This window comes from Bison bison, unplaced genomic scaffold, assembly GCF_000754665.1.
Source record: "Bison bison bison isolate TAMUID 2011002044 unplaced genomic scaffold, Bison_UMD1.0 scf7180017864383, whole genome shotgun sequence".
In the NCBI taxonomy this organism is placed as follows: domain Eukaryota; kingdom Metazoa; phylum Chordata; class Mammalia; order Artiodactyla; family Bovidae; genus Bison; species Bison bison.
This window is the reverse complement of record NW_011494955.1, coordinates 6325950-6343004: the sequence shown is the minus strand read 5'-3', so window position 1 is coordinate 6343004 and position 17055 is coordinate 6325950. Positions and strand designations below refer to the sequence as shown.

General features: G+C 45.6%; 1 protein-coding gene across 1 annotated transcript; it reads left to right on the top strand.

Moving 5' to 3' along the window:
* The first annotated feature begins 385 nt into the window (after positions 1–385).
* KRT1 (keratin 1) lies at positions 386–5643 on the top strand. Its single transcript, XM_010858091.1, has 9 exons — positions 386–964; positions 2038–2252; positions 2565–2625; positions 2995–3090; positions 3261–3425; positions 3557–3682; positions 4236–4456; positions 5178–5212; positions 5321–5643. Exons 1-9 carry the CDS (start codon positions 386–388, stop codon positions 5641–5643), a joined length of 1821 nt encoding a protein of 606 aa, XP_010856393.1.
* Positions 5644–17055: the final 11412 nt, after the last annotated feature.

The following is a 17055-nucleotide window of genomic DNA, read 5'->3' as shown; positions in this document are numbered from 1 at the left end:
TTCCCTATCTCTGTGACAGGAGGTTATGAAATCCTACCAGGAAGCAGCAGGTGGCAGATGTGGGGTCCCATTTTCCTAAGTCGCAAACTCTCAGAGAGAGATTCTGCCTGATAACAAGATTACCACACGAGCGATCTTGCGTGTGCAGCAACTTTCAGAGCCATGCTGAGAGCTAGGTGTGTAGCGCTTATCATAATGTTGAGGCTCGTAAACATCTTGTATGGCTGCAGGCGAGCCAAACCTTGGAAAGGCGCTGCATCTCGCTGACTCTAGGGCCAAGCCCAGCTGGCTGCCTGTATATAAGGGGAAGTCTCTGTGCTCCAGGTAGAGGAGTGTTAGCTTCTTTCCTTTCTCTTGACGTGGCTCCTTCTCTCTCCACGTCAACATGAGCCGACACTTTAGCTCCAGGTCCGGGTACCGTTGTGGCGGTGGAGGAGGGGGCTTCAGCTCTGGCTCTGCAGGGGTGGTCAGCTACCAGCGCAGGTCCACCAGCAGCTCTGTGCGCCGCAGCGGCGGAGGTGGTGGGAGATTTTCTGGTGGAGTGTGTGGCGGTGGTGCTGGTGGTGGTTTTGGAAGTCGGAGTCTCATTAACCTTGGTGGCAGCAAAAGCATCTCCATTAGTGTGGCCGGAGGAGGTGGACGTGGTGGTTTCGGTGGTGGTTATGGCGGCGGTTATGGCGGTGGTGGCTTTGGGGGTGGCGGTTTCGGTGGTGGTGGCTTTGGGGCAGGCGGTTTTGGAGTTGGTGGCATTGGGGGTGGCTTTGGGGGTGGTGGTTTTGGCGGAGGTGGTTTTGGTGGGGGCGGTTTTCCTGTCTGCCCTGGTGGCATACAGGAAGTCACCATCAACCAGAGCCTTCTGCAACCCCTCAATGTGGAAATTGATCCTGAGATCCAAAAAATAAAGAGTCGAGAAAGGGAGCAGATCAAGTCCCTCAACAACCAGTTTGCCTCCTTCATCGACAAGGTGAGTCTATCCGCACAGTCCACCAGGACAGCTGCTCCTGTTCCATGTGGGATTGGCCCTGCCCAGGCATGTTTGAGTTTGAGCCTCAGGTTTCTGTGGTTGGATGGTTAAAAGGATAGTTTGTGGAGTCGTCTTCAGGAGATACATTAGAAGTATGTTTGCAGTGATTCTGGTGACTAACTTCTCTCCTGGGCAAAAAGGTCTGTGGTCCACATAAAGGAAGGTCAATTTGACCTCACCATGAAGTGCTTTTTTTTTTTTTTAAATTCAACTCCTGAGCTGAATTTGGCCTCATAGATGTTTAATAAAGATAATAGAAATCAGGTTAATTCAACCTTCTAGGATGCAAACAGAGCTCTGGAAAGGCCTTCCTAACCATAAAAAGGAACTTACTTGAGTATAAACAGAGCACATGGTGATATTGTAGCCAAAAGTGTACAGTAAGTCAAGGTCAAGCATCTCTTGCTGTCGGAAGAGGAGAACCACACCCTGAGGATTTTCCATTCATACTGGACCAGGGTGGGGAACTTTTTGTGCTTGTATTTCCAAGTATCTGCTCTAGAAAAGAATGTAAATTATTTTTTACTTGATCATCAATAATGTCAACACAATAGATTTGGAATTCACTTTTTGGATTTTCCCAACATACTTTTGAACTATGTTTGCTCAAGGAAAGCAAAACAATTTTTATGGTACTCTACCTAAAAAAAAAAAAAAAAGAAAAAAGGAAGGTAAATCTCTTAAGTATCAAGTATCTGTTTCAAAATATAATTGCAGTAATTTTATATGTGCTTTGCTATTTGGATAGCTACTCCCTTCCAAAGTTCCAATGGAAACTTTTAATTGCCATTTTCAATCTCATAGAAACTGAGTTCACAGTGAGTTGGGTTTTGTTATGAAGGTGATGCTAACTTGATCATCATCTTCCTACTTTTTTCCTCTTCCATGGCTAGGAAAATAAGCATTGAAGTTCTTTCCCAAGTGGCTGGGCCTGGCTCTGTGGTAGGCCTTGGTACTCAGTGGCCATAGGACTTATTTCTGTACCAGTGGGTAATGGCGTCCTGTGTTCTTAGGTGAGATTCCTGGAGCAGCAGAACCAGGTGCTTCAAACAAAATGGGAACTGCTGCAGCAGATAAATACCTCCACTAGGACCTACAGCTTAGAGCCCCTCTTTGAGGCGTACATCAGCCGTCTTAGAAGGACTGTGGACCAACTGAAGAGCGACCAGTCTCGGCTGGATTCAGAATTGAAGAACATGCAAGATCTGGTGGAAGATTATAGGAGAAAGTAAGGATTACTGGCTGGGCTACTCTTGGCTTTTGTTCTAAAATATTTCTGAAAGGTAGCAAGCTAAGACTACGAATACCATGTAACAATACCTTTTCATAGGTTAGAGGGAAGTCAATTTGGCATTTTCAGAAATCTTAGTTTTCTCAGATGCTGGTAATAGTTCAGTGGTTTTATTGCTTAGAAGGTAAGATGTCTTAGGCTGGTTATGACAGGCAAGGACAATGACAGGCAATGCCATTTTTAGTCTAAAAAGCTAAATGTTGGGCCTCACCTCCCCGAATCTCCTCCTCACTTCTGATTTCCTTGCAGGTACGAGGATGAGATCAACAAGCGGACAAATGCAGAGAATGAGTTTGTGGGCATCAAGAAGGTGAGACAATTCTGTAGGATGCCTATCACATTTGAAATAAGTAAGAGTGGAGGATGTCCAATACGTAAGCAGAAAGAGGTCATAATGTGGAGAATTAGTTAGTGGGCCTGAGGAACAGCCGAGGTAGAGATTCCCCCTGCCTGAAATTATCACAGACCTGGACTTGTCCACACACTCTGCTCCTCCAGATCCCTCAGGACTTCCTGGAGTGAGGAGGCAGTTCTCAGACAAGATCACTTGTGATACCAAGGGGTGGGACAGTCTAGGGATAAAGAAGTGAAGAAGACCTCTTGGAAAATCCCCTCCTAGCAGGTGAGAGGGACTCACCCTGAAAAGACTCTGACTTCATGATGTTCGTGGTTCTTCCAGGATGTGGACGCTGCTTACATCACCAAGGTGGACCTTCAAGCCAAATTTGACAACTTGCTTCAGGAAATTGATTTCTACAAAACACTCTACCAAGCAGTAAGTTCTCTAGTTTCAACCAGGTTTACCGAAATGGAGAACCTTTAAGCCCAAACCCACTTCTATTCAGAAGAACAGAGAGATACCTTTCTTCTCCTGAAACCCTCTCCCTGTCCCAAGTTGTTCTTTAGTTTTAACATGGTAAGTCACTGAACTGTTATGCCTCGCAGGAGCTGTCTCAGATGCAGACTCATATCAGCGATACCAATGTTATCCTTTCCATGGACAACAACCGCAATCTGGACCTGAACAGCATCATTGATGAAGTCAAAGCCCAATATGAAGAGATTGCCCAGAGGAGCAAAGCTGAGGCTGAGGCCCTGTACCAGACCAAGGTGAATGGGCCGATGCCTGTCCAGTTTTCCTAAAATGTCTTTTCTTGCTATCGTGATTTTTCTCTAACATTTGTGTGCATGAGTCGTGGTGCATTCTGCCACCTCTGAATGACTTGATCTATCACATTTAGTATGAAGAGCTCCAGATCACTGCTGGGCAACATGGAGACAGCTTGAAAAATACAAAGGTGGAGATTTCTGAGTTGAATCGGGTGATCCAAAGACTTAGATCTGAGATTGACAGTGTCAAGAAGCAGGTACTTTTCTTCCTCCTTCAACTACTCAGTTATATGGAATGGGTTGGGGTGTCCAGGTTATTGGAGGATGTGTTCCTAATTTTGAGGCTTACAGTCCATATGAAGGTTGTATTGTTATCTCTAGTTCTTTGGTGACTATGGTTTCTAGAGTTTGGCCATGACGCTAGGTTCTCCTTGGGGAAATTTATGAAAATGACCTAGTAAAGAAATAGATATAGTGGTCATGAGAGGTCTAGCCCATGGCCCAAAGTGAGACTTAAACAATGGTGGCTGAGAGGAAAGGCAACCAGGAGAGCAGGCATCTGGAAGAACGTCAGGTCTGTAGCAGTGAAAGAGTCTCAACTTAGGGCCCAGAGAGGCTGCTGTATCACCTTTATTTAAGGAAGTTGACACAGTGATGTATTATCTCAAGACAGGTGAATGCAGGTCCTGTAACTCTCTGGGAGCCAGAGTACTGGCCTTACAAGGGTGGAGAGATCAATCTGAGACAGAAAGGCCAGGATGGAATTAGGTATTCAGAGAGTGTATAATATGCTGGATTCTCCTTTTCCAGATCTCTTCGCTGCAACAGGCCATTAGTGATGCTGAGCAACGTGGTGAGAACGCCATTAAGGATGCCCAGAACAAGCTGAATGAGCTGGAGGATGCCCTGCAGAAGGCCAAGGAGGACATGGCCCGCCTGCTGCGCGACTACCAGGAACTGATGAACACCAAGCTGGCCCTGGATGTGGAGATTGCCACCTATAGGACCCTCCTGGAAGGAGAGGAAAGCAGGTGAGGAAGGGACCCTGGGCAGGTGGCCACTTCTTATGTGCTTCCTCCCTTGGACACTGGTTGCTGTTGAAGATGCAATCACGTGACTGCAACTTGTCCTGGGTATGGGGAAAGGAAAAGCACACAGCACAGGAGGAAGGGCTTGGTTTCACTTTGGGAGCCAGAGTCCCAAGCTTTTTTTTTGAAGGCTGTTGCATCTCTCTGAACTCTTTGAGAGAGAGCAATTTATTCTTCACCTGAGTGTGTGTGTATATTGGTCATCAGTCATGTCCAACTCTTTGCAACCCCATGGATTGGGGCCCACCAGGCTCCTTGGTCCATGGGATTTTCTAGGCAAGAGTATTGAAGTGGGTTGCCATTTCCTTCTCCAGGGGATCTTCCTGACCCAGGGATTGAACCTGGGTCTCCCACTTTCAGGCAGACTCTTTACTGTCTGAGCCATACCTGGGCTGGCTCAAATGTCATCTGACCTAAAGCCAATGTCTTTGGATGTGGTGGGCATATTTACCTTGTCTAATTTACATGGAGGTTTTGCCCTGTTAGTACTGATGCTGAGAAAACTGACTGAGTTCAGGAGGCCAGAGGGAATGGGATTAGGTTTCAGATGAAGCAGACTGGGGGACTCCCAGGTAGGAAGACTCTTTAAAGATGGCTGAGAGGGCCTGGGGAGGCAGTCTGTGAAGCTCGCATCATGAGTATTGTGCTTTTCTTTCTCCTTCAGGATGTCTGGAGAGTGTGTCCCGAACGTGAGCGTGTGTAAGTACAAGCTGATTTCTCAGGGCTTCTTCTCGGGTGCAGGGCTTGCTGGTCTTGCTGAGTTGGAAAGGGAGTTGGAGTTGATGATAACGAAGTGTTCTCTTGCAGCTGTGAGCACCAGTCACACCAGCATCAGTGGCGGCGGTGGCCGAGGAGGTGTTGGTTTTAGCTCCGGTGGCGGCGGCTACAGTTCTGGAGGTGGCGGCGGCTACGGCTCTGGAGGTGGCAGCAGCTATGGCTCCAGAGGTGGTGGCAGCTATGGCTCTGGAGGAGGCAGCAGTGGGAGCCGTAGAGGTGGCTCTGGAGGAGGCGGTGGCAGCTCTGGAGGCAGCTTCATCTCCTCTGGAGGTCGGGCATCCAGCACCAAGACCTCTGGTGGCAGTTCCAGTGTGAAGTTTGTTTCCACCAGCTATTCCAGAGGGCCCAGATAAAGAGGTCCTCTCTCCTCCATTAGCTTTCTCTCTCCATCACTACCAAATATGCTTCCGAGTGCCTTACTGGAGGAAAAAAAGCTATAGTTACACTGGCTTATCCTATTCCCTAGCTCTGTCCTTTCTGCTCTGATTTCCAAAGAAAATTTTAAAATCAGTGGCAATCTCAGTCCCTCAGCTAGGACCCTGCTCTGTACTCTGCCCAAGAAACACTTCAACAATCACTGCTACACACATTACATTTCAAAGCACCTCCTTAAGTCAGCCAGAGGAGAGCTGGTCAGACCCACGGCTTCTTTGCCATGGACAGAGCACAAGCTTGGGACAGCTTTAGTATCCTAACTCGCACAGCAAGCTCTGTGCTGCTTTGGTTTTGTACATAAGGTGTAAGCCAGTTGTCTTTTGTGGAGAGGTCTTAAACTCCCTGTTTCCTGTGTTGCTGCAATAAACTGCATTTGAAATCCTCTCTGTGTCTCCATCTCCTTTGTTCACAGCACTGTCCATCCTGGATGGGTGTTCTGTGGGGAGAAGACCATGGAGCCCTATGGCGTGTGTGTGTTGGGGGGTTGGGGCACATGAACATGAGCGAGGTGGGGACGCTGGTCAGACAACACTGAACTTGAAACATTCAACATTTAACTAGAATAAATTCTTGCCCAGAGGGTGAAGGTGTCATGAGAAATAGAGACTAGGGTAGCAGGTTTTACTCATCTGAGAGGGCTTTTTTGAAAAGGGCAGTGAACCAAGAAGGTTGGGAAGGAGAAATCTGGCATTGGAAAGGGGGGAAAGTATGATTGGAAAAGCAATTGTTTATGTGAAATAGCCAGTGATGATGTTATCAAAGAAAACTTGGGTCCACTTGCCCTTGTGCAGTAAAGCCCATGTACTGACACCAGGTTATGATGAAGGAAAGTACCGTGTTTACGGTAGGTACCAAACAAGGAGTCTGGGGAACTAACGCTCAAAAGGTCCAGACTCTCTGATGGCTTTCTGGGAAAGGTCTTTTTTTTTTTTTCCAGGAAAAGGAAGGATTTATTACTTGCAGCAAGTAAGGAGAATATCAGAGATCTTTCTCAAAGCAGTCTCTCCCTCAGCAAAATTGGGAATGTTTTGGAGTTTCTTAAATTAATTTATTTTTAATTGAAGGATAATTGCTTTACAATGTTGTTTTGGTTTCTGCCATACATCAGCATGTATCAACCATAGGTATACATATGTCCCCTCCCTCTTAAACCTCCCTCCTACCTTTTCCCACCCCTCTAGGTTGTCCCAGAGCCCTGGTTTGAGTTCTCAGGGAAAGGTTCTTAAAGACAGGTTGAGGGAGAGGGTTGCAGGGCATGTGATCAGCTTGTGGACATTCTTCTGATTGGTTGGTGGTGACGTAATTGGGAGACAATATCATTAACCTTTTGGTTCCAACTGATGTGGGATCTCCATGCTTGTGGTCAGCACACAGTCAAACTTCCACTTGGTGGGGATTTCAGTATTTGTAGAACAGTTCAAAGCATATGACTCAGAGTATTATCTACAGTCCTTGAGGAGGAACTAAAGGTCCTTGACTTTGTTTAATGGATAAACTAGCCTTATTTTCTCTTGCTGGACTGTTTTCTTTGTTTCTGCATTTTCTCACTTCTCTAACTAAACTGATCTTTAGAACCTGGGGAAGGGCTAGGAGGCTAGCCTAGGAGGAGGCTAAAGTTTTTCTGCAAACAAGAGGCAGGCTGAGGACCTAGGGGAGGGTTCTGTCATGGGAAGGCCCCCCCGCTAGAGTCCCGCTGGGCTACAATGAGAGGAGTGTGAGTAACATGGGGTCCACAGCTACTGTAGTCAGAATACAGACTTAGGTATAGGGAGTTCAAGAACCAAGAGTGGTAATGGAGAACTAGACATTCATTTCGTCTCTCTTTCAGGCCACCATTCAAAGTTCTGCTTAATGTAAGAAGTTCATTTGTGGATATATAGCCCACACTGCTATAAAGTAATACAATGGGATAGCATAGTGGCCAGAAGCATGAATGTTTGGAATCAGATATTCTTGGGTTTGAACCACCACCATTAACGAACTCTGTGATAATGTGTAACTTAAAGACCCCACTACACCTCAGTTTTATTATCTCTAAAATGGAGATAATAATGCCTTCCTCATGGAAATTACTGTGAGAACAGAATGAGATGATGAATGAACGTGGCTTAGCATATAATAAGCCCTCAGTGAGTTTTAATGATAATGGTGGTGAAGGTGATAATGGTGATTGTTGTAAGGTGATGAGCAAGGTTGTTGTAACCTTGCTTATTGGCCTCCACATAACCCAGTAGATGTTTGTTCTAAGGAATATCAGCTTCCTAGCAAAAGCTGAAAAAAAAAGAAATCATGAAAAAGTCTGTCAGTTTTCTGAGGATCAACTTTCTTAGGTTCCTATTAGGAAAAATGTTTCTAGCTCCTGTGTTAGCGAGGGCTGAAGGGAATAAAGAGGGCATAGGTCAACATGAGTATCATTTAAGTGTCTATCAGTGAACTCTATCCCTTCTTCCTGGTCACCTCTCCATCAGAGCTGCTTCCTGTCTGACTGATGTGAGAGTCAGGAAGGCTTTATGATGGATAGAAAGAGCAAAGAACTTTGATTCAGAGAACCTGGGTTTAATCCACTGTGGTATTTATGGGGCAGACAAAGGAAGATAATCCACAGCTTACTGGACAGGTGGATCCTTGGACAAGTCACTTGATCATTCTACAAGCCTCAGGAGTCTTGTAGATGAAGTGGGGGTGAAAACATTTGCCTCTAGACATCAAGAGGATAAGATATACAATATAGAAATGCTTTGTGAACTGTGAGCTTGTCAAACAGTATTTAAATGAAATTAAAAGGGAGTGACGAAAGAGTAGAAGAACATGGTTGGTTGTCAGGGCCACCAAGGGGAGAAGTATCTTGACAAGGTCACTGTGACACAGTGATAGCTTGTAGGGACAAAACATTGGTTTTGTTAGTGAACCCAAGTTGAATCTAGTTCTGAGGCCTAGTATTTATAGGCCAAACATATAAGAGATGGAAACATGAACCAGGATATCTATGTATTAGCTTGTGGGAAACCTGTATTTTCAGTGGCTGAAATACCAGAGCCACCCCACCCTGTTATCAAGATGCCTGGGAGACTAAATTAGTCACAAGGGGTGGCTTGGTACTTGTGGATTTAGAACAGTGGGAGTTGGAAGGCCTTGAGGGAGCTGGCTTCCTCTCCTCCATGGGAGAACAGACCTCTGAAATTACCAGATACAGTTCTGGGGACACTGTTGAGTGAATAGTGATGTATTCTGGCACTCTGGCACACACTTCCTAATCTCTTTCTGAGATACAAGTTTCTTTAGTCATACGTCAGTATTGGAAATACCCTTGCTTGTTTCTTTTGAACCTAGGTTTTCTTGGTAAGTTCAGACATGAAGCAGAAACCACTACAATTTACGGTGAAACTTATCAGAAGTTTTAAGGTCACAGGACTATATGAAATCTCTCTGTTAGTATATAATAAAGAATTAGATGAGATGGTTTGACGGCATCACCGACTCGATGGACCTGAGTTTGAGCAAGCTCCGGGAGTTGGTGATGGACAGGGAAGAAAGGCATGCTGCAGTCCATGGGGTTGCAAAGAGTCGAACATGACTGAGCAAATGAACTGAACTGAACTGAACTGAACTGAACTGAACTGAAAGAACTAAAATGAGTATGGTCAAGCACTCAAATGCATTAATACTAGAAGGACAGCAAAGGAAAAAATCTAGATTCTGATCAGTTCAACAAATAGTTCCTGCACACATACTGTATGTCAGGGACAAGTCAAACATTGGAAATACTCTGATGAGTGAGACGTGATTCTTGCCCTCAAAGGCTTGGGTGATAAGAAGTATGCCAGCGTGTCATTATGATGCACACAACCCACGCAATGATAGAAGCACACACAAGGTATGGAAATGGTACATACAGAAGTGAGAGTGATAACAAGTGATGCCTGGCAGGGTTTTAGAGGATAAACAGGAATTTTTCAGGCAGACAAGGAAGGTCAAGACAGACAATGACATTTAAGGTAGAGGACACTCCGGGTAGAAGGAGTACAAGCAAAGACAAGGACAAGAAAGAGTAAAATTGCTTGAAATAATTGAACATCTGAAGGATCATAAGACTACTGACAATAAATGAGGGTGAAGAGTTAGATTCAATCAAGAAAGGCCTTGTACTCATTCAATAGAGTCTAGGATCTAGACGGTGGGGTCAGAAGTTCTCAGATGGGGTTTGGGGATCTACCGGCTTATTACAACCTACTAAGGGAAGAAAAGAGGTTACATTATGCTACTTGTAAGAACTGAGCATGAACCACAGTTTATCATGTACTTGAGTATTTTTGTTGTTCAGTTGCTAAATTGTGTCAGACTCTTTGTGACCCCATGAACTGCAGCACACCAGGCTTCCTGAGACCTTCACTGTCTCCTGGAGTTTGCTCAAACACATCCATTGAGTCAGTGATGCCAGCCACCCAACTTGTCCTCTGTCGTCCCCTTCTCCTTCTGTCCTCAATCTTTCCGAGCATCAGGGTCTTTTCCAATGACTGGTCTCTTCACATCAGGTGGCCAAAGTATTGGAGCTTCAGGTTCAGCATCAGTCCTTCCAATGAATATTCAGGATTGATTTCATGAGTTTACCCTAAGAAATTTGATCTGCCAATGGATGATCTACTTGTGGAAGTGTCATTTTTTAAAGATATTTTTTGGGGGAGAAGATGTGACAGATAAGGAAGAGACAATAAAGGGATTTAATGATTGAGTGACATGGTTAGATTGGTGTTTTAGAGGGATCACTCAGACCAGATTGAATGAGTGTGAGTGATAGTTGCTCAGTTGTGCCCAATTCTTTGCAAACCCATCGATTATAGCCTTCAGACTCCTCTATCCATGGAATTCTCCAGGCAAGAATACTGGAGTGGGTTGCCATTTCCTTCTCCACAGACCCAATTGGAGGGGCCCATATTGAAGGTAGGATGACTTGTTAGAGGATTATTCCAAAGGTGCAGGCAAAAGACAATCAAGGCTTGCATCTCAGCTCAAGTCCTTAGAGGTGGCAGAGTGGCCAGAAATGAGGATGAGGAGCTGCATTCCAGAGGTAGTCAGGAATTGAATCATCAGGGCTTGGTGATGGGTTGGATATGGGTTGGGGAGGTGGGTGAGGCCAAGGGAGGAGTAGAGGGTGGTTCCATGTTCCTGGTTTGGATAATAACAGAGAATGCAGCAAGCAGGTGGGGAGAAATGCTGAGTTACTTCTTTTGAGGTGTCTCCCCTCTATTCATGTAATTATTGGGACTAGGGCTATAAACTGAAGTCATCAAAATTTAAAAGTTAGAGTAAACCATCAGATAACTCAGAAGAAGGAATAGAGCGAGAACTGCAGAGAACTTCCAGTAGGAAAGCCAAAAATACATGGGAGAAATGGGTTAAAATGGAGAAAACTTAAAGACCACAAAACCAGTCACAATTCCTCAGCAGTTATTCAGCAAAGATACTGAGGTCCCCTGATCTTAGTGATAACGTCTCAAAATCTTAGACTCCTTATTTCATCCCTGGGTAGGTCCACTGTGGATTTGATGCTTGCAGCTAATTCAAGTAATAATATTCAGGAGGGAAACCCACTAATACAACTGTGTGATAAAAAGTATTCTATCTTCCATCATCAAGATCCTTTTCTATGTGGCAACCATAGTGCCTTGGGTATCCATGCACACACAAGCAAAAATGTACATATGTGTTTATCCTCCTTTCTCATATGTCCTGTGGAATCTGTTCATGTGCCACATCTGATGACCCACTTTCAGCATTTTGCTCTTACCTAGATATATCTGCCGGAGAAGGCAATGGCACCCCACTCCAGTACTCTTGCCTGGAAAATCCCATGGACTGAGGAGCCTGGTGGGCTGCATTCCATGGGGTCACTAAGAGTCAGACACGACTGAGCGACTTCACTTTCACTTTTCACTTTCATGCATTGGAGAAGGAAATGGCAACCCACTCCAGTGCTCTTGCCTGGAGAATCCCAGTGACGGGGGAGCCTGGTGGGCTGCCGTCTATGGAGTTGCACAGAGTTGAACACAACTGAAGTGACTTAGCAGCAGAGATATCTGTACACACCTCCTCTCCCTGGGTCTGGATACATGTATTTTGGCTCCTAGTGTTTCAGCTGGAAGAACAGAGTCCTTCCCTCTGTCCATTGGCTGATGGAGCCTTGGGGCTTCCCTTGGGCTATTATTCTTCCTTGAATAGTCACAGTGTTGCAGGCTTTAGGTCAGTGGATGGAGACTTCCTTTCATAACTGGTCCAAGTTTCTTTCCATAACTGTGTGGCTGTTATACAGCCACCTCTCTAATAGAGTTCAGAGGGTCATCTAACTCTAGAGAAGAAAGGACTTTCCTCCTTCCTTCCTCCTCACACAGTAATTCCTTCCTCTCCCACACTCCTAGGCCTAAGACAACTGTCTAACACCTCTGAGAAAACAATAGAATCCAGCAACAATTCCTACAGCCTCTCAGATCCTAGTTCAGCTTAGCTCAATTCTGCCACCCTACTCCTTCCATGGGGTAGGGTCTCCACTAGCCTTCACAAGGGACTGTCCATTAGGCCTTGGAAGAAAGAATTCCAAAAGGTGGCCTTGAACCAGAGCCCATGGTTTTGCGTTAAATTTTAGAAACCATAACAGAACAGTCTTAACTGAAATGGGGATCTTCTGTTGGTCCCTTGGAGGAACTAAGGGGAAGTCTCATAGTTCTATGCTCTGTTCTATCAAAAACATGCATGGAAATCTTAATAGGAACTTTGTGACATTGCTGAAAGTTTATTTTGAAAAAGAATATTCTTTGTTTAGACTAGCTATTCTAAGGGTTTCAGTCTCATTGCTCTCTGTTTTTATAACAAAAATAAAATATCACCCTTTTACTGTGCTAAGAAAAACTTAGATAGTATATCTTACAATTGTACACAATTAAAACAAATCAACACAACATTTTAACTGCAATATAAAGGAGACACAAATTGAAAAAAAAAACCTGGTATTAATACCCTATATACTTCACTTTGTATATTCTCAGGCAGGGCTCTGTTAGTAGAATCACCATGTGTTCAACCAGCTACAAATGCAGGCGTGGTCATGTACAATCTAAATGCCTTTGATGACACAGTATTCCAAAAAAGGTGAAAACTCCCATAAGTTTCCTAATGAGGGGGAAATACAGACTTCTCTTGATTTACGCAGCAGCAGCATTCCTCAACAACTCAGTGTATCTGCAAACTGAGCATAGCCTCTGTGTCTGTATATGCGACATGGGTTGGGTTCTGAACTGAACCATTATAAAAGGTGGAGCATTCAGAAGCTATTCAGGAGGTCCAGCATAGGATCATGCTGGGTCATACTTATTAAATCACTAAATGCGTCCCCCTCTCCCCCCTGCCCCATACCACAGTGACAAGCAAAAAACTGTCTCCACAGATTTCCAAAAGATCCCTATGTTCATACTGCCACTTTAGAGCATTTTGGGAATGGGGATGTTTTTAGAGCATCCAGGGGAGAATATGAGGCACATATTATCAACTGTACTCTCTCTCTCCCCCTCTCTTTCTCTGTGTGTTGAGGAGGAGGGATTGTGGAAAGGCCTTATCTCCATCTCAGAATATCTTATATGGACCCCTGAATTGTGTAACTGTTTTTTTTTTTATTAATATCTATTTCATTTGATATTAAAGAAATTTATTCTCTTGAGAGTGAGAGAGAAGATTCAAGAATAGAATCTCAAGACCACTCTGCTTAAGGACCAGAGTAAGAAGGAGAAATCAGAAAAGAGCCTAAAGGAGCAGTCATTGTGTATGGAAGAAGCAAGAGAGCATGGTGTCATGGAAACCATGACAAGCACATTTTAGGAAGAAGAGTCAAGTGTGAGTGGAAGGTTCCTGAGGAAGCTACAAGTTGAGAGGACCTTAGAAATATGGATGGGATTTGGGCAGGGCTTCCCTTGTAGCTCAGTTGGTAAAGAATCTGCCTGCAGTGGAGATCTGGGTTCAATTCCTGGGTCAAGAAGATGCCCTGGAGAAGGAAATGGCAACCTACTCCTGGAGAATCCCATGGACAGAGGAGCCTGGCGGGCTACGGTCTATGGGGTCACAAGAGTTGGACATGACTTAGTGATTACACCACCACCACCAAGGGATGAAGGGGACACTGCAAGCCCCTCTCCTTGTGAAGAGGGCATGGCTGACAGGCTGACTACAATTGGAGGTCAGAGAAGAGGTCTATAAAGTTGCTTCCTTGAGGGAAAGTAAAGATGCCCGAGAGACATCTGGGTGGTGCTAGCCGTTTGTGGTTGTTTCTTGGAAGAATGGATGCAGAAGCTGCCCCGGGATGTTATGCGTCACTGTGCTTGCCCCTCCCATACCTGCTGCAGGGAACGCGGCACTCCCTGCCAGCCCATTATCAGAGAAATGGCGCCATCTCAGTTAACTTGTGACCTGCCCAGGTTCACCTAGAGTTATCCCCCCCCCTCCCTGCTGCTCACGCCCTGTTTCCAATTTGTCAATAGGCTCTGTTAGTTCTGTCCTGACAGCCTGGAGTGTCCTCTGCTGGCACGAAGGCTCCTTTACACACAGTGCTGGAACCTGTGCTGCTTACCCCAAAGCAGCAGCTCCCAGGGGCAGTGGGAGTGAAGAGTATGTAATTGGAGTGTTTCAGAAAGCTTCTTGGGAATAATAACAGAATAAAAATAATAGAAAGTTTTTTGCCTTGGTTCTATTTTGTTGGTTGTAAAGACATAAAGAACTAGCTAAACCCTTTTTGGTACAGAGATCTCTGGTGGGAGGATGTTCTCTCTCTTTAGAAAAGACCCTGATGCTGGGAAAGATTGAAAGCAGAAGGAGAAGGGGACAACAGATGGTGAGGTGGTTGGATGGCATCACCAACTAGATGGGCATGAGTTTGAGCAAGCTCTGGATGTTGATGATGGACAGGTAAGCCTGGTGTGCTGCAGTTCATGGGGTCTCAAAGAGTTGGACACTTCTGAGTGACTGAACTTGGGTGTTGATTCACTCATGAGCATTTGGAAAGCCCAAATGACCCACCGAAGAGCTAGTGTGAGCTCAGGGGCAAGAACAGGGGCAGAGAAGAGACTTAATCAAAGGTGACTGAAGGTGTGTGTGTGTGAAGGTCACTCTCACTGAAGATGGACCACACCACTGTTGCAGAGTAGAAAGTCAGGGCTGTTCTTGCTTGGAAGTGATAAAAGTCACTCTGAAGGACATTCACTGAGGTCCAGTTGTCTGATGGTGGTAGGGGCTGTCCTGTGATGATGAGTTAACCTCCACTGGACATACTTGAGTAGACTGGCCTTTCTCCAGGCAGGCGTGCTTCAGAAGAGTCAAACCCTGGTTGGAACCACTTCCAACCTTGAGACTCATTCCTTGTTTCCCTATCACCTTCCCAAGACTCCATATTCAATTTCCTTTCTTTTTCTTCCCTAAGTTTCAGAGTCAACTTCTAAAATATTTTGACCAACTGTTTAAAGAGTATAAAAGTTTGGTCTTGGTCTGAGCTGATCTGACAGGTGATCTGGAGAACATCTTTGTTCAGTTAAGAAGACACTGAAGTTCAGTCCTTGATCTTGGATGGTTCATGGCAGGGTGTGCATGAGACAAGGATTGAGGTGAGGCTGTTCTTGCCCCATCCTCTAAGTTATAGGTCCTTAATTAACCTCAACTATTTGGAAGGTGAGAGGGGTGTGTCAAGGGTGGGGGCAGTTCCCTGGTTTAGCTTTCTGGATCCAACAACCTATACATTCCTATTCTCCTCCTCTCTACTCTGTGTGCAATGAGGCTGTTGATTAGTCCCTTTTGGTGTCAGCTTTAATTTCTCCTGTTGTCAGCACAGTTGATTTCCTTTTGTTCTACACCTAGTGAGCTTGAAGAACGTTCTGGGCACGTGGAAAGGACATATAGTGCACCAACTCTATGTCCCTGAGGGAAGCAGGGGATGGTCCTGTAGTTGAAATCACTCCAATCAACAGGTTAACATTTGAGTGTCTCCAATTCACACTCTGTTAACTGCAAAGATGTGTTTGGGATTAGAGAAACCCCTATGGGCTCCAGGGGAGTGCCCTGTTTTTGGCTGCCTTCTCTTCAGTGATCTCTCTTGGCCTTATGGTACATAAACACATTGCCATGGTGAGGCTTTGAGACAAGGGGGTGTGGCAGGAGCCTCTGCTACCTCATTGTCACTTGTGACTTGCCCCGTGCCACCGTGGAGAGGTGTGCACCTGGCAGGACCAGGGGAAGAAGCCAGTCCACACCACGGTGGGACAATTACCAGCCTGTGGTTATTGAGGGTCTGATGGAGCAAGGGCTGGATTATCTTGACTCTGGACGCAAATCATTAGCCCCTTCCCACAGACAAATGAGTAGAAGGAGCAGTCAGTCTGAGGCCTTAACAGCCTGGGGGAATCTTTGCAGTGGAAGATTTAGCAGCTTAGGAAGGACACTGCTCCTATTTATTTCATATTTTTCGTCATTGTGGGTAACAGCTTTTGGGGTGGGGCTATTTATTAAGCCCCTGGTGTTGGTCTTTCTGGGCACATTTCTGGCTCTGAACTCCCATGCTGTCAGGGGTCGGGTGGCTGGGTGGCAGAGATGGCTCTGGCACTCCTTAGTCACGCGGGCTTGACGAGTCATTGAACTCAGTTTCTTCATCTTAAAAGGGAAGGAAGTTACCATCAGGTGGTCTCTGACATGCTTCTAGCTGTTAGTAGTATAGACACTAGAATGGGCTGGAGTGCCTTGCAGAAGGGCAGAGCAGTGCCAGGAAAGCTCCGTGTGGGGAGCGGAGATCAGGGAGAAGAGGGTGGGGTGGGCAGAAGTGGGGCTCACAGAAGGCTGTGGAACCTGAAGACGCTGGTGCAAGTCCTGGGTCTGCCATGTGACTCGTCTTGTGACCACAGGCAGATCTCAGCAATATCTTAGAGGCTCACTTTGCTCATGTGTGAAACGGGTGGCTAGAAATGGTCGAGATGAAGTGATATCTGCGAGGGTGCTCTGACATCCCTTCCACTGTTGTTCTCTCTGGAGAAGGGGCTGGAGTGGGGGTGGGGCATAAGCAGCAGTGCATCTGGGGGACCTGGGAGGGGCAGCTTCCCTGGGGACAAGGGGAGTCCTGCCTCTCATTCTTCTCTATAGCTTCATTCTTTAGGTCTTGATGCATTCAAGAGTCTTCCTTTTAAAAGAAATACTCATTCGGACTTCCCTAGTGGTCTAGTGGTTAAGACTCTGCATTTCCATTGCAGGGGGCAGGGGTTTGATCCCTGGTCAGGGAAGTTCCACATATCACATGGTGAAGCCAAAACAAAACA

What these genes read in the sequence shown, in the direction of transcription:
- KRT1 (XM_010858091.1), top strand. Translation starts at nt 386, where the DNA reads ATGAGCCGACACTTTAGCTCCAGGTCCGGGTACCGTTGTGGCGGTGGA. An exon ending in TTGCCTCCTTCATCGACAAG is followed by an intron (nt 965 to 2,037) that starts GTGAGTCTATCC and finishes CTGTGTTCTTAG; the next exon opens with GTGAGATTCCTGGAGCAGCA. An exon ending in AGTTTGTGGGCATCAAGAAG is followed by an intron (nt 2,626 to 2,994) that starts GTGAGACAATTC and finishes TGGTTCTTCCAG; the next exon opens with GATGTGGACGCTGCTTACAT.